This window comes from Plectropomus leopardus, chromosome 16 (genome assembly GCF_008729295.1).
Source record: "Plectropomus leopardus isolate mb chromosome 16, YSFRI_Pleo_2.0, whole genome shotgun sequence".
NCBI classification, from domain to species: Eukaryota; Metazoa; Chordata; class Actinopteri; order Perciformes; family Serranidae; genus Plectropomus; species Plectropomus leopardus.
Genome location: NC_056478.1, coordinates 11,415,094 through 11,440,628, shown reverse-complemented (window position 1 = coordinate 11,440,628; position 25,535 = coordinate 11,415,094). Strand labels below are relative to the sequence as shown.

The window sequence follows — 25,535 nt, the reverse complement described above, 5'->3', positions numbered from 1 at the left end:
GCATTAACGCTTTTAAGATCATGTTATTTGGCAGCTTGTGCCAGTGAATGCTTAGATATCTAAAGGGTTTGTTGGCAGGTTTTAGTTTAATCTTTAAAAAAATAGCAGTGACTCAAGATGCATCACTGGTTTTCAGTTCTTTTTAAGTGCCACTTGATGTCACTAGTGTAGCTTACAACTCTGATAGTAGTCAATATTTTTTTGTGGGGCATGATAGAAGGCCAACGTGCACCAATGGGCCTCATAAACTGACTCACAGCCTTTTTTTTGTTACTTATTTAAATACAATAAAGCAGGAGGCATGATAAATGACATCAGTCTGACATAATTTCGCTGTAACACTGCACATTCATGATCGGTATCTTCTGTACTACACACAGACATACTCATCTGTATTGTCCCTAAGGTTTGACAAAGAATAATTTCTGTTGTCATTTTGTGTCAGTGGTGAGATTGGAAAAGAAAAAAATATTCAAAGACTGGTGTCATCATCAGTTTGCTAAAATGATGAAGGAGGTGCCCAAAACTGCAACAGCTGTCATCAGCACCACACGTCAGAGTCTGAAAGAGGCTGTCAGACAGCATTCAGAGCAAATGACAGAAAATCTCTCAGATCAAATGCTTCTCCATCTCACTTACCAAAGTAATTGTTTGCATATTATCACCATTTGACGTGTTAATATCCCGCATGCTCTGCATTTACTTATTCTGTATTAATATTTGGGCTAGTGGATAAAGAGAAAAGAGACATATATATTCATCTTTTTTTTAAAACAAAATGTAAAGCCCCTTGAGGTCAGATCTCACAGGGATTCTCCTGTTTTAAGACAATTAATTTGTCTGCTTGCACTGGAGGTATTTTACCCACAGCCAAACACTCTGCACTTTATCTATGGATGTAATGAGTGCTGGACATAAATATCCATAAAATTATAGCTCTCTATTGATTCAAGAAGTTTTGCACAAGATGTCTGACACAAAATACAGTACTGAGCATTTGTTAAGTGTACCATTTATGATTGTTGACAAAAGGAAAATGAATACATAGATATATGAATATGTAAGCACAAAATGTAAAAAACAAACAAGTATGAAGAGCGAGGAACTTTCTGTTTACTCAGAGGCCCTCGGGTAATAAATTAGAGCCTAATATTAAGGCCAAATTCTATCAAAGTCGCAGCCATGGAGTCACATTTGGTGGGACCAAATCTGTCTGATGGTCTGCTTACCCTGAGAAAAAAAAAGAAGGAAAGAAAAAGAAAAGAAAAAGAAGAAAAAGAAAAGAACAATTTGAAACAAATAAATATAACATAATAAAAACAATAATAATAGTTGAATAAGCTTAAGCCATGTTTTATTCCAGTATAGCAACCCTACAAACCACAGGCAGAACCACAGAATTTACTGGATGCATTTTATGCAAAATTTTGAGATTAATTATTTTGACTTTATTAGAAATAAAAGATGTGTAAGGTAAAAGAGATGTTCTTTGCCAATTAATCCCTTCCAAACGTGAGTTCCAAAAAAACAATCCTGCTTGGGTTGATTTTATTTTTCTTTTGGAAATTTTAAAGACATTCTTAGATTCATTAATCCTTCCATTAAAGTTCAGTCGCTGTCTAACAAGGATAAATTTTTGGGCATTAACATGTCGATACCATGCTGGTAAACTGGTATCCTGGCCGGTGACGTTACATTCCTGACATTCTACGTTGACGTGACACTCGCGCTGCTGTGGTGTAGCCCCGCCCCTCGCGCCGTCAACAACTGGATCTCAGCTATTTGTATTTTCACTGCTAGCCTGCTAACGATGATTCAATGCGTTCGTAAAAAAACGAGTTTGCCGAAATAGGCGGTCATTTATTCATTTTCGTTTGCTTGAAACACGCTCCATCGACAGCTCGTTTCCGATGTGCGGTCAGTGCAAGCTAAAGGACCGACGAGAGCGGAGAGATCGCCTTGCCTACCGTCCTTTAGCCGCCTCTGAATCCAGCTAACACTGCTAACACCTCAGCGGAGATCTCGCTAGCTGGCTGGCTGACAGCTGCTTCGGTTAGCTGCGTGCCTTCTGCAGTAGCGTAGCTGAGATTCACTCCCAGAAACGATGAATTGTCTCTGACATTGGTGAGTGTAATTAACATATTATGACTTAGTAACATGAAGTTATTACATGTCATTTATTTTGAGTCGTTTCAACGTTGCTTTGCGAGCTAGCTGCCTTGCTAACCATCGGCTTGTTTGTAGCAGCAGCTGCACAGAGCCACGCCTGGGCCATTTAAATTTGTGGCTGCTAACGTGTAATTTTACTTTACAGTGGTCAGTTTTGCAGCACTGAATATAAATCCGTTGTTGTGGTTTACAGAGAGGACTGAGGCCCAGTTGGTTATCACATTGGAGTAACCTGAGCCCAGAACTAGCAGCGGTGGGTCTTGGTTGACTTTACGGTGGTGCCATTGAAGATAACCGGGTGAGCCGTCGCTCAACCTGCCGATGCACACCTGGTTTTGACCTGCAAGAGCTGCCAATATGATGCCGGTAAGTGCACACAACCTCTGCTCCGCTGGTATGAAATTTGTAAATGAATGTCCTATTTATTCTACAATTGCTGCTCACGTTTGAACAAAACCTGTGCTTGCTCTCTACATGAGTAGTTTTACTCCTTATCTTGCTCTGGTGGCATTTTGGGGACTACATTCACAATGTGATGGCATGTGGCTGCTCAGCTTAAAGATATAAAAGTACCAGAGTGATATAAGGATGACATTTTGGCTCCCAAACTGTAAGTGTGCACACAAGTTGTAATTTCAAGCATTCTTGGTATCTGTCTGTTCTGCCTCTCCCATCGCCACTAAGCTCGAAGTAAAATCACACATCCTAGAAAGGAAAAGCGTAACTTTATCTGCTGTGACTTCATCTGTTGTACTGTAACTCTGCAGCCTGACTCCATAGCTGCAGGACTTAATTTTTTCATGCTGATGGTTATAATAACATTTGTAAGAGGGAATGTAAACATGGTTTGTCATAACTTGATTGGCAGGGATTGTCATGTATGTAAGTATGTAAGTATGCAAGCATGCCTTTGGCAAAAGGAATAGAACATGTTTCCTTGCAAATATATGTAGTATTGAACAAGTGGAATTACACTTCTATATATCAGAGTAGGGCAGGCTGACTTCACACCCTCTACTCTCTCTATAATAACAGTGATTTTGTGAGTGTGTGTGTGGAAAGAACTTAGTCATTGGATTACTCAAAAACTACTCAGTAAAAGTGGTACATAGTATTTGGGCATGTAGTCTAAGAAGTACCGACTACAGCTGCATCAGTGTCTCGAACTGCTTATGAAATAAATGTTTTTCTACATTAAAGTTAGACAAAAAGGCTTATTTTTTAGCTTATTCAAGAGTTGATAGTAAATGTGTGTGTAGTCTAAGAAGTCCTAAGCCCAAAAGATATAAGGATCATGCATCACTCACAGAAAAAATAAGGGGACTGTGACACTGACTTTCTCAAGAACTACATAGTAAAAGTTGTTCAGATTATATCTGCATGTATTTTAAGAAGCACTAAGTTCAAAAAGATTTGTCTCATGGGCTTTTTATGGAAGAAATGTGTTTTATATTAATACTAACATTATTTATATAGCACCTTTTTAAAAACAGTTTACGAGGTGCTTTAACAAACAAAGCAAAGCCAAGGCTGTAAGCTCACAAAAATGTTTATTCTTCTACCTGGAGGGGACTTTGACATTTGATTTCTCAAAAACGATCTAGTAAAAGTAGTTCATAGTATTTGTGCATGCAGTCTAAGAGGTACTTAGTCCAAAACTATTAGGCTTGTGAACTACCTTTGGAAGAAAAGGATTTTATTTCATATTAAACTAAGATGAAAAGGCTTATTCTTGTTATCCAGAAGGGATTTTGGCTTTGGATTACTCAAAAAAACTACTCAGTAAAAATTAGTTGGTAGTATTTGTACATGTGGTAAAAGAATTACTAAGCTACAAAAATACTAGGCTCATGAGCTATTTAAAAAAGGAAAGGGTTTTATCTCACATTAAAGTTAGACGAAAAGGCTTATACTTGAAGTAGTTGATGGTATATTTGTGTGTCGTCTCAGAAGCACTAAGTCCAAAAATATGAGGCTCATTCACCACTTATGGAAGAAATGGGTTTCATCCCACATTAAAGTTTGTCAAAAAGGCTTGTTATTGTAACCTGAGGGGGACTTTGACACTAGATAATTCAAAAACTACACAGTGAAAGTAGTTTATAGTATTTATATGTAGTGTAAGAAGTAAAAAATAATAGGCTCATATACTACTTATGGAAAAAAGAGGGGACTCTTAACATATAATTACTCAAAAACTACACTCTAAAAAAAGGTTACAGTATTTGTGCATGTAGATTAAGAAGTACCAAGTCCAACAGTATCAGTGTCATAATTTATGAAAGCACTAGTTTTAATACCACATTGAATTTAAGTTTATTTAAAGGATAACCCCTTGAGGTGCATCATCTCATTTTTGAGGGGGTCCTCATTAAAGGTCCACATTAAAGTTGGACAAAAAGACTTGTTATTTGTTTGTTTCTACAGTGCCTCAAGTTCCCCCTCTACTCTCTGTGTGATTCTAATGATTTTGTGTTGAATAATGTTGAAAGAAAATGATGGCTATATATAAAACATATACAGGAGGCATTGTTAAATCAATTCTCATTCTGTTGTGTTCCCTGGTGTCATTGTTCAAGACACTGTGCTGCAAATAATAGAATACCTGAATGGCAACACTATATGAATCGTGCTTTGTTGGGACCTCTTTGTTATCTTTAGTGCTGAGAATGCAGTGAAGGATTGTGGGAAACATTATTGCAGCCCTTCTGGCCTTCAGGGAAGGGAACATGAACTCAGATGCAGGATAAGTTTACAGTAAGGTGGAGTCATCATAAATAGAGGTGATTCAGTCTCAGCCAGATATCTGTCTGAATGATTGTGCGTAGGTTGAAAATACAGTATCACAGTAATGTTTAGTTCATCGCCAACGCAACTTCAGGGAGTTTTCAAGAGGTAACAGAGAAGTAACTCCGTGTTCGCCACAGCCGTTGAGTTCGGAGGATTGACTGCGATGGTAGCCTCTGTAGACGTTTGTACCCTGTGGCACCAACAGGCTATCAGAGTCAAAGAGCCAGTGGAGCAGAGAGGCAGCCCTGCACTTGGGTCTCGCGTGACTCCGGCAGCCAATGAGACCTTCGCAGATCTAGGTCTGTGTGGCTGCGTCGACTAATGCTCTGTTGTTAAGGGGAACTTTTGAGCTGAGTAGATTGTCAAGTGGCATTAATCTCACACGGCAGAGCTGGGTCGAGCATGACTTACAGGAAATGTAAACATTGCATCTTATTGTCGCTTTTACCATTTTTGGAGGTTTGCTGGTCAAAAATGACATCAGCCAACCCATATCATAAAGCACTCGTCATTTAATAGTAAGATGCCATAAGTATAATCTATAACTGTGAATGTTGTACCTTTTTCCTCGAACTCGCTGTAAACAGATGAAAAAAGTTACTCTGATTTATTTAACAACTTCCACTTGTTTAAGACAGCTAGATCTCTTGTCTTATTGGTTGAATATGTACATATTATTAATTAAATTTTCTTCTTCTCATCTACATGAGTATGAAGTCCCTAAAATTAAATGGGAAGTAAAAAAAAACATTAGGTGCTGAAAAAAAATTAGATGTTGAAAAAAATGATAATGAAAAAAATGATGGTTAAAAAAATGCTGGTGGAAAAAAATAGATGGTGGGGGAAAAAAAATCTGCGGAGATAGTTTTGCTTTCTCCCGAGAAAGGTATTTAGGTACCAGTTTTTGTTTAATCTTCTATTTTTTTCCACCGTCATTTTTTTTCACCATCTATTTTTTTTTGATCATTTTTTTCCACCTTCAAATTCTTCCCATTCTTCGTTCCTATTCCCATGTCCCTTTAGCTCTGTACATTAGTCAGCTTCAATCAAAGGCACACATCTGCAACACTCGTAGCCGCCATCTTTCTAAACTCAGCTTCCTGTTCCACAGTGGAGACTGACCTTTGGTGGCATGTGCTGTACACTGTATTACCTTAATACAAGGGTTGGGTATCTTTTCTTTTTTTTGTAAAATACCAGTGCCTAAATGGTGCCTGGCCTGATACTTTAAAAAAAAGAAAAAGAAAAAAACACACAAAACTGTTAATGACTCTAAAGAACAGCTTTTTTAATTGCAAAGGCAAATTTAAACTTCATATTGTTACAGTATAGTCAACAGCTTAAAGTATGCTTACTTTATAGATATGGATAAATACAAAGCACCATTAACAAATTCAGTTCTGCATTGGGATCTGTAATTGCCTCACTAACTCAGGAGAGACTCAGCAGACAGATATTTCTCTATTATCTGTGTAGGAGTGGCAGAGACTGTCACTACAATTATAACAGCTGGTCCACCTTAACAGTCCACCTTAAGGGAGCCTGGGAGGCTAACTTAACTTGCTAACTTTGGTGACAATACCCTTCACTTCAATCAGCAGGTGACGAGCAAGACACCGGAGCTTAGCTTGGGTCTTAAGGACTTGTAGCATTTATTCACTGACAAACAGCATAGACTACACACACTGCGCTGCCACTTAACCTCATACTCTCTACGCCGGCTGCTACAGCTTCACCATCAACAGCACACACACGCTCGCTCGTTCTATGTGGCATCAAAGTCAGCGTTATAATTCTGTTTGGTAGGTACCAGTTGTTTAGGAACCAGTGCCATGCTGGCATAGAGTGGCAGTATCTAACCCTACTCAATACAGCATTTCCGTATCAGTTTAATAGAATGAGGAGTGTCTGTATTTTTTGTGAGTATTGAAAATCAAACAGTTGTTATTTATAAATACCCTGGTATAACATGTTGTGGTGGTACACGCCCAAACATTATTGTCTTAAGTTGATGGCTTTTGTGGAAGTTTCCAGTCAAAGTTTGTGGTCTTGGTCAGCAATAGTCTTCTCGATCTTTCTTCTTCATTGTCGGTACCTCTTTGGGAGTAAATGAGTGACAGGATTTGTGAGAGGAAATGACCATCTGAATCATCCTGCTGCAGATCAGGCCAGCCAGCGAAGCATTCCTCTTTCCCTCTCAGAAGTTAAATGATAAATGCCACAATCTCCAGATGATGCCCACTGTGGCATTATGCATCAGGCAAGATGAGTACTATATGTTTCTCGTCATGTACGGCCCCATACATGACAGTGCTGTGACCCGCTTGCCAGTCATTAGCAGGGAGTCATTGGTGCTGCAGCCACTGGCACAACCAAGGGACGATTTTCCAATAGTAGGACTTGTCAGCACCCTCCTCCACCACCCTGTGACTCCCTCTCTCTCTCTCTCTCTCTCTCTCACTTACTGTTTGTTTCTCTCTCGCTCTCCCTTCCCCCTCCTCCCTCCCCGAATTACACATACAGCAAGTGTTTTTTCCTCCCAAGTCTCCTCTGCAGCACTTCTCAAATGCACGAACCGCCGTCGGTTTCAGAGGTCTGCTCGGAATGGCATAACAATTAAGTCTCATGCCTGCATCAGCGGCAGTGCTATGATGAAGAGGTTTGTGACTCTGGTGTTACGCGGCCTTGTTAGCCTCTCCAAGGAAAATCCCATTTGGGCAAAGGAGCATCACCGGCCACCAAAGAAGGAGATCAGGAGGAAACGGCGGGCAGGCAAAAGAGCCAAGACCATGGGCAGACGCAACTTAGTGAGGGCGGTTGGTATTTCTCCCGTGGTCAGTCGGCTGCATCACTGGGGTTTCTGTTTACTACGCTGTCACTCTCTTAATGTATATTTACACAATTTCTGTTTATTTGAGGGTATATTAGGTTGTTTTCTTGGTGACCAATTTGAATTAGGCCCAAATTTGCACTGTAGTTATGTTGTCTTTGGTTAATTTTGTGTCCTGATTCATTAAAGGGTTGTTCTGACATGCTCTGAAGGATATACAGCATGTAGGTCATATTAAAAATACTGATTTGGTTGTTGGAGTGCAGATATTGATGAAGAGTTTCATATTATTACTGCAGTATTTCATTACAATATTGTAAATGAGATTAAAGATGCACCAGAGCTAATTCAAATAATGGCATCAGTCTTATCTGTATTCAAACTGATGTTGTTGCTGGCCTCACTGGGCTGTTTTGTGTTCACTATTTTTCTTCCTGCACTATGTTGTTTCTTATTATGCAGATGGTAGAACGCCAATATCCTTTGGGGGATTAGCAAAGTAATTATCTATCAGTAAAATGTGGACACAACTAGTCTCCAGCTTACTTACAACACTTTTCTTTCATTTTCGCCCTCATTTTTTTCTGTTTCTGGTCCCCAAAATGATATCAGTTAGTAGTCTGTCTGGGATAATTACACTGTGAGAAGCAACATGAAGTCATAGATGGATGGACACAGCGTTGCCTAAGAATAAGTGCCACAGCTCCTGTATTTTTTTTGATGATATGTACTTTCTGAATTTGCCAAAATAAGAGCTGTTACACTCATGATCAGCTGAGTGAAGTCGCAGAGGCAAAAGTGATTACAGTGAGCCTGCTGCAGAAAATGTCAATGAATCACACAGCTGCATTATTACAAAGGGTGAGTCACTTTGTCTCAGAGAAACTCTGGGAGTAATAATCCATAGGGTGGCTCAGACTAAACTTTGATATTACTTGACGTAAGCTGGCAATTTCTGGAGCACTACATATGCACCCTGAGGCCCTCACGTACAGCTGTACATCAATGAAACTTCATCTCTCATTACATTGGAGCACCAACTTGATGATGCGTGTATAAAATTAATTGCAGCTGATACTTTAAAGGGACAGTCCATCCCAAAAACCAAAAATACATAATTTTCCTCTGATCAGTCTAGATCGTTTTGGTGTGAGTTGCCGAGAACTGGAGATATGGGCTGTAGAGATGTCTGCCTTCTCTCGCATATAATGGAACTAGATTGCACTTGGCTGTTGTGCTCTAAGTGCAGAGTTGTGTGAACTGACTCCAATCAGCTTTTCTGAAACAGAAAACTCAGAGTTTTCCATCTCAGATTTCATCAGCTCAGAGTTCAGGGTGAGACTCGGATTTTGATAAACCTGCTTTCTGCAACAGGCCCCCAGTTACTCAAGATAATCCACTCATCTTGTTGTGAGCAGTTTCATGTAGGATCTATTTTCTTTCTACCAAGCTACACCTGCCAACCGTATCATTGCACAGAGGGAAGCGTGCATCTACTGTTAGCTCACCTAGAACCACTGAGCTAGCTAATCTAATGTTACAGCTCAGCCGAGGAGGATGCCATTAATGTTTACATCTTGCTGTCATAAACATGACCTTCTTGTCCTTGTCCTTTTGCGTGGTTAGTAACCGGGTATTTTTTTTGTGTGCTTTGAGCACCACAAGAGTGAAATCTAGTTCCATTATTTTGCAGAGAAGGCCGACATCTCTGGGGTCGATATCTCCTGCACTCAACCACTGACACCAAAACAATGTAGACTGATAAACAGCACTCAAGGCAACAGGAAAAATATATCCTTTTGATTTTGGGCTGAACTGACTCTGTAGATATATTTTCCTCAAAGTAAACTGTGTAGTGGTTGTGTTGGAGTTGCCATTGGAAGTTTTGGTGCATTGATTTTGTTTGACATTGTGGACTATGGTTTGACATTGTGAGCCATATGCAAACAAAGTGCTGTTGGTCTAGACGGCAAGAGAAGGATAACAGAGCCCTTTGATTGTGTAAGTAATGTTTCACTTTAAGTCCTGATTACTTGGTTTTCTTTGTGTTGTACTGTTTCTCGTGTCTCAAATTCTCCCTGTCGTGTTCAACCAGTGAGCTGTGAAAGGTGAACAGGTTAAAAGCAAACTACTGATATGTTGAGAATCCGGATTTCCCTTTTCGACTCTGTTTACTGACAGCTACCTGAACTCGCATCTGACTTGCACGAAGGCCACGATAAACTCTCTTTTCAAGCACAGCCATTGTTTTTTTTTTTATATCATTTTGGACAGCCCTCCAAACTCTCGGCTTTGTTGTGGATGTATTCTTTATTTTGGCTCTCTGCACTTTATCTTGTGATCTCTTCACAGTCCTGTCTCTCTGTTGTGACATGAAAAGTGAGGCCTGTCACATGAAACAGGAAGGCACACCTCAGCCCCCCTGAGTGCTTTGTGCCATGGAAAACATTGAAAATATGGCAGAAAGAAAAACACATGTAGACGTGCTGTAACACTGAATATAGAGACGTTCATATCAATTCTTTTGGCTTGTTCTCATCTCCCAAAAAAATCAATTACAGGAGCAAAGACATTAATGTGGGCTGGTCTAAATAAGGCAGATGAGAAACATTATCATATTAATTAAACTAAATATTTGTTAATAAAACAGTTAGGTTTTGATGGCATAACTTTCCCTCCTCAGTGTTTATAGAGCTTTAGACGACACTGCAGCCACTGCTCCTCTCATCCTGTTTTTTGGCTTTATTCAACGAAGATGTCAGTTGTTTATCCAAAAAATGAGTTTTCAAATTGTGAAAATTAATGTTTCCCCATTTTACATTCTAAAATTAAAGTGGATCAGTGTTTTTTTTAATGCCCTACAGAAGTATTTAACCCAGTGAGTCGATACTTTGCAGTCACTGAATCTTCTTAGATATGTTTTTATCAGCTTGGACCGTCTGGATTTGGGGATTTTATTTTGTTTTTTGCCTTCTTCAGCTTTTTTCCTTTAGGGGTAACATTGGACATGCATGGGAAACTGTATGTGTGTATTTGAGATTTAATGGTCTGCCTACTATTAGTGTAAAAGAACCTTATTAAATCCAATATGCTTCAGTGTTGTCAAAAAATCCATGAAAGTTGTTCTTATTACCGTAATAATCTTCCTTCTGGCTAGATAAAAGGCACACAGAGCAAATGTGCTCATAAACTGATAGTGGGGGAATTAACTGACATACATGACATGCTAATTATGTTTTTAAGTCTATAAAGAGCCAAAAAAATGGCCATTACAAGTTACCCAAGCCAAATTGAGGATTGATTATGATTTTGCACTCTTTGTGTTGTGCAAAGATACTCTAGAGAGAAGCTCCGCCACTTGTTTTTTTCTTAAGTTTAATCCTGTGTGGACCACCAACTGGATTAGGAGTCTTAATTTATAAAAGATTGCAATTTAAATCCCAATATTAGTCGAAAAATCATAATAAAGTATCTGATTGTTCAGCCCTTGCTGCTTGTTAGATTTCTATCAATAAGCTATGTGATTAATCAGCCTGTGTATTCAAGCACAAACTTCTCAGGGAGTACCATATAGATTAGTCCAAAGGTCAATTATATATATATATATTGCAGACACTTTTCTCTTGTTACTCTACTAGTCGGCTGAAGATGTTTGAACAGGGAGTGTTGTACAGCCTGATAGCTGCAGGTACAAAGGAGCACTTGCAGCCCTCTGAACATTTTCAGGTAATTGCTTTAAGATGCTGCATTAAGGATGAATGAAGTTCATTTAAGTCTTCATCATATCCTCTGTCTTCTGCCTCCAGGCTATTACCTTCAGCCATTTAGTAGCTCACATGTAGCTGGATATATTAGGATAGACCAGAAGGTTCCTTAGACGTCCTTTGGCTCAACATGTTGTGACGGTTTTTTGTTAAGTTTTTCAAAAGAAGTTTGCGATCTCTTCAAAATGTGCCTGTTTGGAACTAAACGAATGTTTGACCTACGGTATTGCTGCTTGCTTTTACGAGAATCACTCATCCAAACAACTTCACACTAGACTAGGGCTGGGAATAGAGAACTGGTCCCAGTTTTGAACTGGGTCCAAATAGTCTGATGTATTGGAATCATTTGCCTCTGAGCTCATCAGTTCCTCTTATTGATGTCGGCATGTTTTTCTGACGGTTGTGCATTGCAAAAGAGTGATGTCAAACTCCTGAATCTACGCTGCCTGGACTTTGCTGCAGAGGGAGTCATGGACGAAGTGGTCCAAAGTGCGGCTAACTCAACACTTCCTTGGGTCCTGAGCAATACATCTTCTATGACATAGTTGCCTTCACTACCAGTGCTAAAGTATTTGCATGATTTGCTTACAGCTACCTATTTAGGGTACAACAACAAAAAAACCCATTCTGACAGTTATGTCTTGCTACAATGTAACATCTCCAGTCTCTCTTTTCTTGAATGCACTGGAGCACAAACTGTACCCAGCATGCTGTTCTGCAGTCTATTATTGTTATAGTGTTATTAGGGGTCCTCTCTCAACACATTTAATAGTGTGTAATGATGCACTACCAATAAGCATGTGCTGTAGATCTCAAGAGCTCATACTCAACACTTCTCCTTCTTGGGACCTCAGCAGTACACCTGCCAAGTCAAGGCTCAACAGTAAAAGATGCTCAGGGGAAGTAAAAAGCCACATTGGACCAGTAAATCTAGTCAGTCACTTGACCAGCTGGGCGAGTTGGAAAATAATAAGACTTTTTTTCTGGAGCTAATAATGGAAGTACCTTATTTCGCTGTTTTCTCATCTCTGTTGAGAGTTGCAGATGTGCAGTGCAGATTGGGCACTCGTGAGAAAATGACAGCAGATCAAGTTTATGAACTGAAGTACAATGCATCATTGTCAGTATCTTAGAAACAGGAGTTTTGTTGGGTGTTTAAGAACAAGGTGGAAAAAATGGACCATTTTCAAAGGCACGTCGAGTTGTTATTTTATAACCACTAATAAATGAACCATTTGTACAAAGGAGCGTGAAAATCAACTTTGGGCAAGTAGATTTCTGACCCACGTCCTTAAACTTGATCGAAAGAACAGTGGTTGAGAAAACTGATGCACAAAGAGACAGACACTTCTTCCATTTCAGTTTGATGAGAGTACAGACCGAAGCATGTGGGGGCTTGTATTGCTATGTTTCAACTCCCAGGCTAAACAGTGTATATTCTATGCTCAGGCAGGCTGTAATCATAGTAAACAGAAATGTGGCAGGCACGGGCATGAGTCCACCAGCAGCTCAAACTCACAGTCTGTGCTGGTGGACGGCAAAGTGTCGCCCCAGCAGACAGGGCTAAGAGTGGGCTAAGCTTCGTCCTTAAACCACATCTGACTGGCAGTTACATAATTTCTCATTTCTTGTATATCTCAAATGTCCTCTTTTTTTTTTTTTTTTTTTTTAACACATTTTCATGCAATACCATCTTGGAACAGAACGAACATTTTAAAAAAAAATCTCTCCCATCCCACATAACAAATCTTTCTTAGTAAAAGGAAAACTTTGACAAACAGTCCATCAGATACAAATAAGCAAGTAGTTATGGGTAAGCGTGATTTTAAAAAAAAAGAATAACAAAAAAGTAAGTAATACCATAATAATGATATTGAAATAATAATGATAATAATAACAATAATAATAATAACAATAATAATAATAATGATGATGATGATGATGATGATGATGATGATGATGATGATGATAATAATAATAATAATAATAATGATGATGATGATGATAAGAAAAATCACAAATGTGCAAAACAGTCATCATCCTATTCTCTCTTCCTATTATTAACCATTTTACTCTAGCTGTAGTATAAGTTACAAGCTGCCTTTGAGTGATTAATAATCAGTAACACAATTTGGCTTGTTTTTTATGTTCTTCTTTCATGATTTTTACATTTTTATTTCTTTTTCAGATGATATTGACGGTGTACCTCAGTGATGGGGAACAGGCTGTGACTGAGGTGCCCATCACCCCTGAGACGACGTGCCGGGATGTCGTCGAGTTCTGCAAAGAGCCCGGCGAGAGCGGCTGCCACCTGGCTGAGGTCTGGAGAGGCAACGGTAAGAGCTGGTTGAAAAAGTGCTGCTCGTTAGGGAGAGTTCAGAGTGGTGAGTGCTTCTTTTATTGTGGGATGCAATACTCACTGCTCTGCATTTTTAAAGTGGGTGTCATCAGCAGTGCACGAATCTGAAACTCATTATCAGTGAGCTTGACACTTCACTTAAATGCACAAGAATTTAATTATATAAAGCAGGAGCCTTTAGCCTTCCTCATTACTGAAGAAACAAGCACTTAATTAACGAAGGTTCAGTTGCCAAGCCGGGCCATGCATGACTACCTGAGTGGAGGAAAATGGTGGACATAGGGCACATTTTTCTTTAAAAAAAAAAGGAGAAAAGCATGTACTAACAAAAGTACAGTAGAAAATATTATTATACTTAAAGCTCACATCTGGAGGTCAAAAAAAGGTTACGTACTGGCACAGTCCGCAGCACTGTCACATCAGATTCCACTCGGTCCAAATGGTTGGCTCCCATCAACACAGTCATGCTGACACACCCGGTGTTATCAGCGTTTTTTGCTGAGGGGCCACTCCCCTGTTGAAAACAGCGACCCAGCCGAGGGCTTTATTAACCCACGTTATGCAATCGTGTTCGGCTGGTGCCCGACAATGCAGTCGTCTGCTCCTTTGTCTCTGTCCCTTGTCGCTCTTTGCCCGCAGAGCACCGTTCTCTTGAAATATGAAGAAAGTTTTGGCTCATGTAGTTGTCCTTCAATCCCAATTTTTATAGGGATATCATCACACTTGAGTCTGAAAACTTTATGCTGTTAATTTGCCATGACAATATTAAAGTGACTTATAGGTCACAAGTTTATCCTTTGTTCTGTGATGGTCTTTACTGGATTAGCATTTTAATCATTGTAGTTGTCAGTGCATTAACATCAAATGCACACACTTTCCTTTCATTCACTCCCAAGCCAAGTTTACACTGGCCTGTTGTACATCATCTCTGCAATCCCTGTACGCAGGCTCTATCCAGTTTGATGCAGAAACAACCCCCTCCAAAAACTGAGCAAAACAGTAAGTCCTTAGGGCAGCAGGAAACAGGAAAAATTGCAACTTTGCCATGCTTACATTTTTATTTTCTATATTTAAAGGTCCAGTGTGTAGAATTTAGGGAGATGCATTGATATATTTTGAATCTAATAAAATAAGTAAGTTTTTGTTAGTGTATAATCACCTGAAAATATGAATCGTTGTGTTTTTGTCACCTTGGAACGAGTTGTTTATATCTACATAAGGAAGCAGGTTCTCATCCATGGAGATCACCATGTTGCACCGCCATGTTTGTTCAGAACAGACAAATCAAACACTGACTCTTACAGCCACAGTGACCACTGCAAAGTAGAATAAAAGTCGTTCACGCTAAAAGCCAGCATAGCTTATTTATTAATGAAGGGTAATCCACCCTAAAAGATGTGCAGACGATGAAAAAAAACACGAACCAGAATAAAGATCACTGAGGTTACTGACACAGGCTGCACTGCAGCAACAAACAGTGGACTCATAAAGGGACAGACATTTCCTCGAGACAGCGAGGACGCCCACAGGATTAAAGGAAGCGTTTGTAAGTTGATTTTAAAATAAATAATAAAAATAGGCTACTTAATTTAAAAAAAAAGGGTTAGGGTTAGGTTTAAAGAAGCCTTTTTTAAATTGTGCACTGTGCAGCTGTATTATCTAGGAAAACAAAATTATTGGATTGGGTAATTCATTTAATTTTAATTAAATTAAATAAGTAACAGGTAATTTTTTGTAAATTTTTTACTAATTTCTCACTAATTTTGGGGTAATTTCTTTCTTTGTTGCTCATTGCCTACTTCCCATGTTCATTGAATCAAGCCATTTTGTGCAAGTTTCAAAGGGTTAAAATTTTGCTTTTAAGTGGCACACAGAGTTTTGCTTTTCACTTATTGGACATATACAAGAAAACAGAATTAGATCCGTTGTTGTCGACAAGACAAATATGTTAACCAGTCATAACTTTTCTGTCTCTTTTAGAGCGAGCGATCCCCTTCGAACACATGATGTATGAGCATCTGCAGAAATGGGGGCCTCGGAAACAAGAAGTCAAGTTCTTCCTCCGGCATGAAGATTCACCGACTGAGAGCAGTGATCAAGGTGCGCATTGTCATGGTCTCCTCTGTCTGGAGGTTTATCTGCCGTGTGTATTCTCTACCTGGAGGGTGGAGTCGAAGGTTTGCTGGGGAATTCCTGTCACCTGTTCTGGCTGGCTGCTCAGCTATGGACGCTGGTGTCAGGCAATGCTTTTCTTTCCTGAAGTTTAATTGAGGCTTGCCAGGTGTAAAATGCACCCGAGCTTAAAATCACTGACTGAAACCAGTTCTACACACGCTCACTGAGACACATTCATTCCAATGTTGGGACTTGAACTGAAGTCAGTGTGCATGTGTAGATACAGTATATAAAAGAAGTACACACAAAATTACAAGTCCAAGCCAGTGGTGGAGTGTTACTACGTACATTTACTCAATTACTGTATTTTTGTATGAATTTGATGTACTTGTACTGTAGTTGAGTATTTTCTTTTCATGCCACTTTATACTTTTACTCCTCTGCATTTCAGAGGGAAATATTGTACTTTTAACTCCACCGACATTTATCTGACAGCTTTGCTTACATCTTTCTTTACTTTTTTTATTGAGATTTGTGCATTAATAAAACATAAGAAGAGTTTATAAAATATGATGTATTGTTCTAAATTAAATGACTAAACAGTTTATACAAGTACAGCTGCAATGATTAGTCGATTAATCAATCAGTCGATTCACAGAGAATTATTTTTCAACTATTTTGATAAATATTTTTTCTTTGTTGTTTCTTTTTTTTTATAATTTTGAATTTTTTTTATTTTCTATCATTTTAAATTTTATAAATTATTTTAAATAATTTGGAGTTTAGAGTAGAGGTGTGTGTGTGTGTGTGGTGTGTGTGTGTGTGTGTTGTGGGGTGTGTGTGTGTGTGGTGTGTGTGTTGTGTGGTTGTGTTGTGTTTGTGTGTGTGTGTGTGTGTGTGTGTGTGTGTGTTAAAATTTTTTAAAGAGGCCTGATTTTTATTTACTTTTACACTCAAGTACCATTTTGTACCATTTTCAATACAGGACTTTTACTTGTAACAGTTTTTTCACATTCTGGTATTAGTACTTTTACATAAGTGAAGAATCTAAATACTTGAAACAAATCTGAGTTATATCCTATAAAACATGTGGAACTTGACTAGAAAAGTGCATTTTGTCAGCAGCATTACCATGAAGATATGCAGTAATTTTTAGACAAATAGCAGAAGTGGCTGGTTTTCTATCTCTTCTTGTGGAGCTTTTAAATCATTTACTCTCTCATCTTTCCATCAAGATCAAGCCCCTCTTAAAAAAAAAAGTTTGAGTTACAGGCTTTAGTCAGCAGTGCCTGTCCCAGTTCTTAAATGCCTCTGTCATGAGCAATCATGTCAGTGAAATTTCAAACTATTCCTGACAATGGTTGTTGCCTCTGAATCAAGTGTGTGTGCGTGTGTGCGTGTGTGTGTAGGTGTGTGTGTGCGTCTGTGCACGCCTGTGTGTCTCTGCCCTGCCTGTGTTTGTGACGGCGACTGTTTGGTTTTTGCAGGGAGTCAGCAGTCTCAGGATCAGACGAGTCGCAGGAGTGGAAACACTGGAGAGAAGCACAATGAGAACGGGGTGAGACTTAATTAGCATTATCTAAATGATGTTAAATTAGAAATGTTCTTTTACGGAACAAACCAGGTCCACAGGCCATTATAAAATCCCTCAATAATATGTAACAGTTACAAAGGTTTATATAAAGAGAGAGACAAAAAGAGAAAACAATATAGATGAGCAGCAGTGTATTGAAATATAGATGCGCTTGAGTATGGCAGTATTTTGTTTTGTGATACTGTGTTTATTGTCAAAGATTTGTTGCAGTGGTTGATTTTGTATTGATAGCAGTTTCATAATCTTTCCTCAGCCATTTGACTCTTCTACTCCAACGTAACAACATATCGGTAACGTTAACACAAAGAGCACGAGTCTGTGAAACAGGCAGTCATAAAGGGTGCACTGCAAGCATTCAAAATTAGATTTCAAAGATTGCAATATATTGCCTTGCTTGCAGTACTGCAATATATTACAGTATGTTGATATTGTGATTCTTGGTAATTCAGACCAGATTATTACCATAAATTGATATTTCGATTATAATTCAGTCTTCCCGAATCAGTTTTGCAAAGCTACATGGTATCTGCAAAGAGTCAGATTTTCAAAAGTTGTAAGACGTGTGTCTTTTTACAACATTTATTATTTGAGACTACCCATTAAATTTGTATTTCAATCAGAATGTAGAAGCTTGTAAAACAGACTGACTAACTCTAACTTGGAAGCTCCTGTGGGAAAGCAGAAGTTAATGGCTCCAGTTGTTGACGTGTCAAACGGCCAGACTGTCACTGTCACCTCAGGTGTTTGTATGTTACCCTGGACCTGTACCAATGTTAACTGTTTTTAGTACCCTCCTACAAAGATGTACAAATCAAATTAACCAGCAGACAGATCAAAACAAACAGGGATTATACGATACTGATATCCTAGCAACGATTGCTTTTTAATATTCGTTTGAGTTTATTTTTTTATTTTTTTTTAAAAAAAGGGCTTAACACCTCTACAACCAAGTGTTTGTGGCACACATCATTCCTCTTAGTTTTAATATCTTAATCTCTCAAGCAAAACTGAAGTTCAGGACACTGTCATTGTATGTTTACTCTGTGACATAACTCCATATTCCAGTATGAGGTAAAAGTATCTATGGCTACATGATTCTGATATTAAAGGTGATGATGTTAGAGACCCGGGTGTTACGGAGCTGCTCCATTTCCACACACTGCCAGTATTTCCCTGTCAGGTGAAGCCATTGTTGCATATGCCGAGTTTTAGCTTTAGGACGTGTGTGCTCGGAGATGTGAATGACTCTGATAAGAGCAGCCTCTGGCGCGGCATCCTTTCTCTCTCCGACCATCTGTCCCAGATTTCAATAAAAAGGAAAGTGTTGCGGTCAAGGAATTGTAACTAATTCGACCTTAAGGGTGGGGGGGAGGAATCCAGCGCAGCAGGAGATAGAGGGGTTGTTGTTTTTGTTTTCAAAAAAAGGATTGTAGCACAAGAGCAGCCAGAAGCAATTCCTGTTATTACACTGAAAAACCACAACTTTAGACTTTTGTTGAGGAAGTACCATGAGGTAATATATATTTTTATGGATCTAGAAATTGATTGAACCGCACGCTAAGCAAATCCAGAGTCATGCTACTAACCTGTAAAACCAGCACCATAGCATGACACCTAAAAGCATGCACTGTGTCATCATTATTCGTACATCGTCCATTGCATGGTCGGCTCCGCTTAACCTCCTGGAGTGCCAAGGCTCAGTTGTGTCCGAATTTCTTCCTAATATCTGATTTAGAGGATTATATCAGTCAGCCTGCTGGATGATATAACGGGCCCTAAGAGGATCATTGCTCTGGCTTTTGCATGGACTGCTGCCCAAACCCTGAGGGCTTTCTCTCCAGCGAGCAGAGCTGATCATCCTCTGACAGAAACGCTGCTTCGTAAAGAGCAGAGGTGCCTCAAGGCAACGCTGTGATGATCACACACATTGTCAATATATTTTAGAATCTCAATTTTAACTTCTATAATTGATGATAATGGCTTATTGGCAGTATTGAAACATCTCATTTTGTTTGCCGAGAGCTGGAATAATTAGTCATCAAAAAAAGTTAATGCCGCTGCTATTTTGATAATCAATCACATCATTTTGTGATTTTTCAAGCAGAAATACAAAAGACTCTCTGGTTCCAGCAAGAAAATTCCCTGAATATGCCAAAAAGAAGAAAAGTAAGAAAAACATAAATAAGAAGATAACCTGAAAAAAGTTGTTAGAAATTCAATTAAATAACAATTTAATGTAACAAATATAAAAAAAAAATATATGTTACAGGAAAAAGGAATAAATAAACAAATATATATATATATATATATAGTATGTATAGTTCTGTAACATAACTTTTAGATTAAAAAAAATTAAAATATAATTTGGCAATATTTCTTTCCCTTTCTTCTTTTTAAGCAAAACTGCACGTTGTCACGTTTTACTCATTTCTTGCAGTTTGTGGGACATTTCTTGCAAAGTTCCTCATTGCCTTTTTTCCCGTGTTTTCTAAAGCAATCAAGCAAATTTGTTCAGGTTTCAAAGGTAAAAATGCTTGTGAAAATTGCCTGAAAGCAGCACAAGAAAACCAATGCCGATCCAGGTTTTCACGGGGTTAATCTATTTTCATCATTATCACAGTTCTTACAAAATCATTGCTCTTTGGAACATCGTAACATGAGTGAATGTCTTGAATAACAGACTTCGTTTATTCTGAAACATCCTGATGGTCACTTTATCCGTAATCATGGATCGCTCTCCACAAATCTGCACAGTTTTTGGAGCGAGTGATGTGGTCTCCCATCAGCGACGAAGTGGCTGCTCTCCCTCTTCCGCTCTGCTCAGTTGGGTGTTTCTCCAGCTCCCTCTTCATCACTGTCTGAGGGCGTGTGTGTCTGTTTCTCCCTCGGGTGAATTGTCACTGATGCAGTCGTTGCCTGAGTGCATCTGAGCGTGGCTGTATGTGTGTGTGCCAGTGGCTTCCCCGCTCTCCCCATCTCGGCCTCGGTTGAGTCACCTTGTCCCTCCCCCCTCCGAGTCTTCCTAGACACTCTTAAATCTAAACGCCTGAAAAAATGCCAGGTAGGAAAACAGTGTGTGAGCCACTTGGGCAAAAACCTGCAAATGCAATGACCGCACCGAGTGTCTTCTGAGAGATGAGACGATGCATGACGTGTAACTAAAGTCAAATTATTTCCAAAAAGAGGCATGTTTTATTCAGTCAAGATGAGTCACTGCCTCCTTGAATCGAGTAAGAGCAGCGCGTACAATATTTCTGTTTTTTTGCGTGTCATGTTTATTTCACCTGAACTTTATTATGTCATCTATTTTTCATGTCGTCATCCTTTCTGTGCCTCTTACTATTCTCTTCACGTTTTAAAAGAGTCTTTTAGCGGATCCAGTATTCTACATTTCTCAGTCTGAAAAAAAACCACCATGACATTTCCTGCGTCGTCTCCTCCCTCTTTGAACACACTTCCTAAAGGCAAAGTCTCGGAGCACTTCAGCATTTCAGTACCGCTTGTAGTTTAGAGGACTGTGTTCGCTGCTCACTCACTATGCTGTTTTATCGAAGAGTAGCTCGCCAGTGTGTTTGACAGTAGCAACTGCTTCTAGGAAATTCAGAAGTCTGTAGGATGATGGTTTTCGAGAAAAAAAAAACTGATTTAAACCTGATAGCTGCTCTTTATTCTGTGAGCTCTTGAACAACACGAGGCTGCTGATTTCTGGCTGAAGAGGAAGATTTCATTGAAAATGTTTATGGAGGTGAACCTTTTTTTTTCATTTCTAATAAAGAAGATTTTACTATTACCTTTACTAGCTTATATAAACCTTGTACCTCTGAGGTTTTTTGGTTGTGTAATGTGTTGTTTTTCTTCCTGCAATTTATTCTCTGTTTGGATCCCCGCTGGCTTCCACAAAGGGGTTGCTAGTCTTCCTGGGGTCCACTCAATTACAGCTGAAAGATTAAGTAACCCTTTCAAACCTGGATCGACATAAATTTTCTTGTGCTGCGTTCAGACGCCTTTCACAAGCTGTTTATGCTTTTAACCCTGAACAAATTAGCTTGATTTCCTCGAATGATATTGAGGAAAAAAAAAAAGGCAATCAGCAACTGGGAAGAAATGTCCCACAAATTAGAAGAAAATAGTAAAAAGGGACAGGAAAATTATCTTAAAATAACTTTAAAAAAAATGATTTTTTTTTTAAAATGGGGGGGAAAAAATGTTATGAAAAACTATATTTGTAATTACAGTGAAATGCTTATACTTTTTTTTATTATAAATAAAACTGTGTTACAAAAAAACCCCCATATATATTAAATTAATTTTCATCATGTTTTTAGGCATTTTATTTTTTACTTGTTTTCCCCTTATTTTCACATAATTTTCTTTGTTTTACTATTTTTTTTTTTTTTGCTAAGTTTTGCCATGTCTTATTAAATTGCTCATTGCTCAGGTTTCAAAGGGTTCAACAACAGAAAAGAAAAAAAAGGCAACATTTTGAATAATAGATTAATTGTTTAAGTCTTTTTGCCAAGTCAAACTTTCCCTTGTGTATAATTGTTAGGATTTGTGGCCTTTCGTCCTTTTTTGTATTGGTAAACTAAATATTTTTAAAGAGTGTTTTCATATGTCTGTTTGCAGGTGTTGGGAGACTACTACTGGATATGTGAAAAAAAAAAGTTGTTGAAAGTCTTTTGTTGCTCAAATGATGTCACTTGAGTCAGTGGCGTTTGAGGCTGAAGACTTCAAGTTTGTTAATTATAAAAAAAAAAATCTGGACAAATGGGGTCTGAAAGAAGTCATCCTGACCTCTGTAGCCTCTGCGTTTGAAGCTAAAGGTCTGATGCTTCATTAGCTTTCACTAGCACAAAGCACCCACAGTGCAAACCCAGCGCAGAGGTTCACTGTCGGCTGGTGGCCAGCAGCACTGCTGGGCCTAACTTGTGTCACAGTGGTAACAGAAAGTTTGCTGATCTGGTGAGGTGTCATTGCGGTCCAGGATCAAACCCTAGCACTGGGAGCTGCTAACTAAAGGTCTGTTTATGAAGTCTTCGCCTGCTCTCGTTCTGACAGTCGTCTCTTGAGTGGCAGGGAGTAAGGCAGAGGGACCACAGTTTGTGCTAGCTAGCTGATTCTTGTCTTATTTTTGGTCTGATATATAGTAAGTTAATCCTATTCAGTAACCCCCTATTGCATATTTTCATATCTACTCTAGCTGTCATGTTGTGCAGGAGCCGTGTGAGTTCAGTTTTCATGGGAGTGCAGCTGTGGAGACTTAAATTGTGTGGAAAGTAGGTTTGGTATCATCTAAAGCAAGTTAGAAAAATGGTAGAAGCATCAGGGGCACTCAAAAACTGGGACGCACCCTGGAAAGAAATGCCTGCTTGAGAGGTCAAAAGTCTGATAAGTGAGAAAGAAGCAGATGAAACTGTAAAGAAAAGCAAAAGACTAGCAGATACCAGTAAATCATTTGTTTACAATTTATAAGTTTTATGTTTTAGATGACTTTTTTTTCTTTTTTGCTTCAGTGAATTTTACTCTCTCAAATTAAATATTATTATTATTATTATTATTATTATTATTATTAGTATAGTATAGTAGTATTAGTAGTAGTAGTAGTAGTAGTAGTAGTAGTAGTAGTAGTAGTATTAGTAGTATTGTTGTTGTTGTTGTTGTTGTTTGCTCTTTTTTGTGTGCTTATTTTCAGATAATTTAGATTCAGATAACTGTTTTACTATTTTTTTTTTGCTACTGTTGGGCCATCTTTTATTAAGTTGCTCATTGCTCAGGTTACAAAGAATTAATAAACAAAAGAAAAAAAGCAACATTTTGGACAATAGACTTTTTTGCTAGACACTAGTAAATAATTAGTTTTTGTGCTTCAATTAATTTTATTCTCTCTCAAATTAAACATTATTATATCATTATTATTATTATCATTATTAATTATTGTTGTTGTTATTTTGTTTGATATTTAGGAAGTGTTATTTGATCATATTGACACAAATCTGATTCCATGAAACATTATAGGAGAAAAACGTTAAATCAGTGAAGTACTTTCTAAGTTGTGGACTGTTGGTCGGGCACAACGAGCCATTTAATCAAATCATCCTGGGCTTTGCGAAACAGTGATGGACATTTTTACCATAACTATTCTTTTACTATTTTCTGGAATTTTTAGGCCAAATGATTGATTTATTTAGGAAATAATCATTAGTTGAAGCCTCAATTATTTCATAAAAATCCAACTTCTAACTAAACCACAGAGTAGATTGTGAAGCTACAAATAATAATGGCAGTGGTTGTTTTTGTTTTTTTTAACATCAATAAATTGCATCATTGTGACACTATCCAGGGACACATTTTCCTCAGAGCCATGAGTCCTCTGCTCACTAACTGAGCCTCGTCACAATTAATGTCCCATCGCAGTGATATTTGGAGCCCGACTCTCACTGCTGCTGAGTCTCCTGCTGTTTGAGCCTCTGGCCGCTGATATCAGACATCTTTTAAAACCATTTCTGCAAATGGGTTTTTGCGTAACTTGTTTCTTTGTTCTTATGTAACATTTTATCTCATGTAACTTCTTGGCAGATGTATTTCTCTGTTTTTATTGTCTTGCGTTTTTGTCTTAAAAGTGCTGTTATATCAGACACTTATTCACCTGGGTATTATTATCGAGTTATCCAAATGACCATTTAGATGTTTTAGGTATTACTGATACTGAAATTGAACTGTTCACCTTTTTAGCTTTAACTCTGAGCTACTAAATGTTGTTATTTGGGCTGGAGGGAGAGTCACGTATTCTTGTTAGTGTGTCATCATATTCAGCAGCTCCCACAGGGCAAAAAAATAAATGTTAGGTCATGCCCTCCTTTGAATCAAACAACCTTTAGTTTATGAAATAAAGAGCCTAACAGTTTTTGGATTATTGCACATGTTTTTATTTCATCTTAAATTTATGTCTATTACTTTTTCTCCTCATGAATAAAAACTTACAGTGGTGTTAAAAAGAGGAGACGCTAATGTATCATCAGTCTACATCAGTAACATTTCAATGGCAGTCAACATCAGGACCGCCCAGTTAAGATTTCTGTGCTGACGGATTCTCGTGTTTGTGTGTGTAGGTGGGGAATCAGCGTGTGGAGCTCACGCTGTCAGAGCTGCAGGAGATGGCCACACGGCAGCAGCAGCAAATCGAGGCTCAGCAGCAGATGCTCGTTGCAAAGGTAGCGTCTTGTCTCCACTCTAACACCTTCCTTTCTATGAATCGTTCCCCTGAATGTTAGAATGGTCTGTCATTGAAAACATGCGTCTTTCAACGTCTGCACAGAAGGCTCACCACAAACTGCAACATCTTCCTTCCATCCATCCTCTTTTTCAATTTAAATTGTTAAATCTGAAGCACTACCTCGGAATAATGTGAAAATTATGTAAGAAAACTGCCATTCCTTAAACCCTAATGTTGTCCCCAAGCTGGGTCAGAGAAAACAACATTGAGATGGTTATTGTGCCAAACGAGGCAATAGGGAAGGGTATCATTACTCAGTACCTTTTAAGCTATCAACTGAAATAAACTTATACTAAGTGGTATTAAAACTTCTTTCAAACCATCATTTGATCCTTTTTGTTCCTAGATGTAGAAAAAATTAAATATTTGTATGGTTTTGCTGAGAGAGAAGAGAGTTGAGGGAGAGAGTTGCTGCCCCAAGCGAAGGAGTTCAAGTATCTTGGGTGTTGTTCATGAGTGACAGTAAAATGGAGCGTGAGGTGGATTGGTGGTTTGGCACGGTGTCTGCGGTGATGTGGGAACTGCACCAGTCTGTCCTGTTGAGGAGGGAGCTGAGCCAGAAGGCAAAGTTTTCAATTAGCTGGTATGAGGCCCCGGGGCAGACCCAGAACACGCTGGAAGGATTCTGTATGTCATCTGGC

At 38.6% G+C, this 25,535-nt stretch overlaps 1 protein-coding gene across 2 annotated transcripts in view; it reads left to right on the top strand.

Moving 5' to 3' along the window:
• The first annotated feature begins 1,786 nt into the window (after positions 1-1,786).
• Positions 1,787-25,535, top strand: part of ppp1r13bb (protein phosphatase 1, regulatory subunit 13Bb) — a 43,266-nt gene continuing 19,517 nt past the window's right edge. For both annotated transcript variants that reach the window (XM_042503098.1, XM_042503097.1), the window contains exons 1-6: positions 1,787-2,124; positions 2,363-2,535; positions 13,742-13,889; positions 15,893-16,012; positions 17,515-17,585; positions 24,731-24,832. In XM_042503098.1, coding sequence (XP_042359032.1) covers positions 2,527-2,535; positions 13,742-13,889; positions 15,893-16,012; positions 17,515-17,585; positions 24,731-24,832 — 450 coding nt within the window. In that variant the 5' untranslated portion in view covers positions 1,787-2,124; positions 2,363-2,526. The remainder of the gene's footprint in view (positions 2,125-2,362; positions 2,536-13,741; positions 13,890-15,892; positions 16,013-17,514; positions 17,586-24,730; positions 24,833-25,535) is intronic.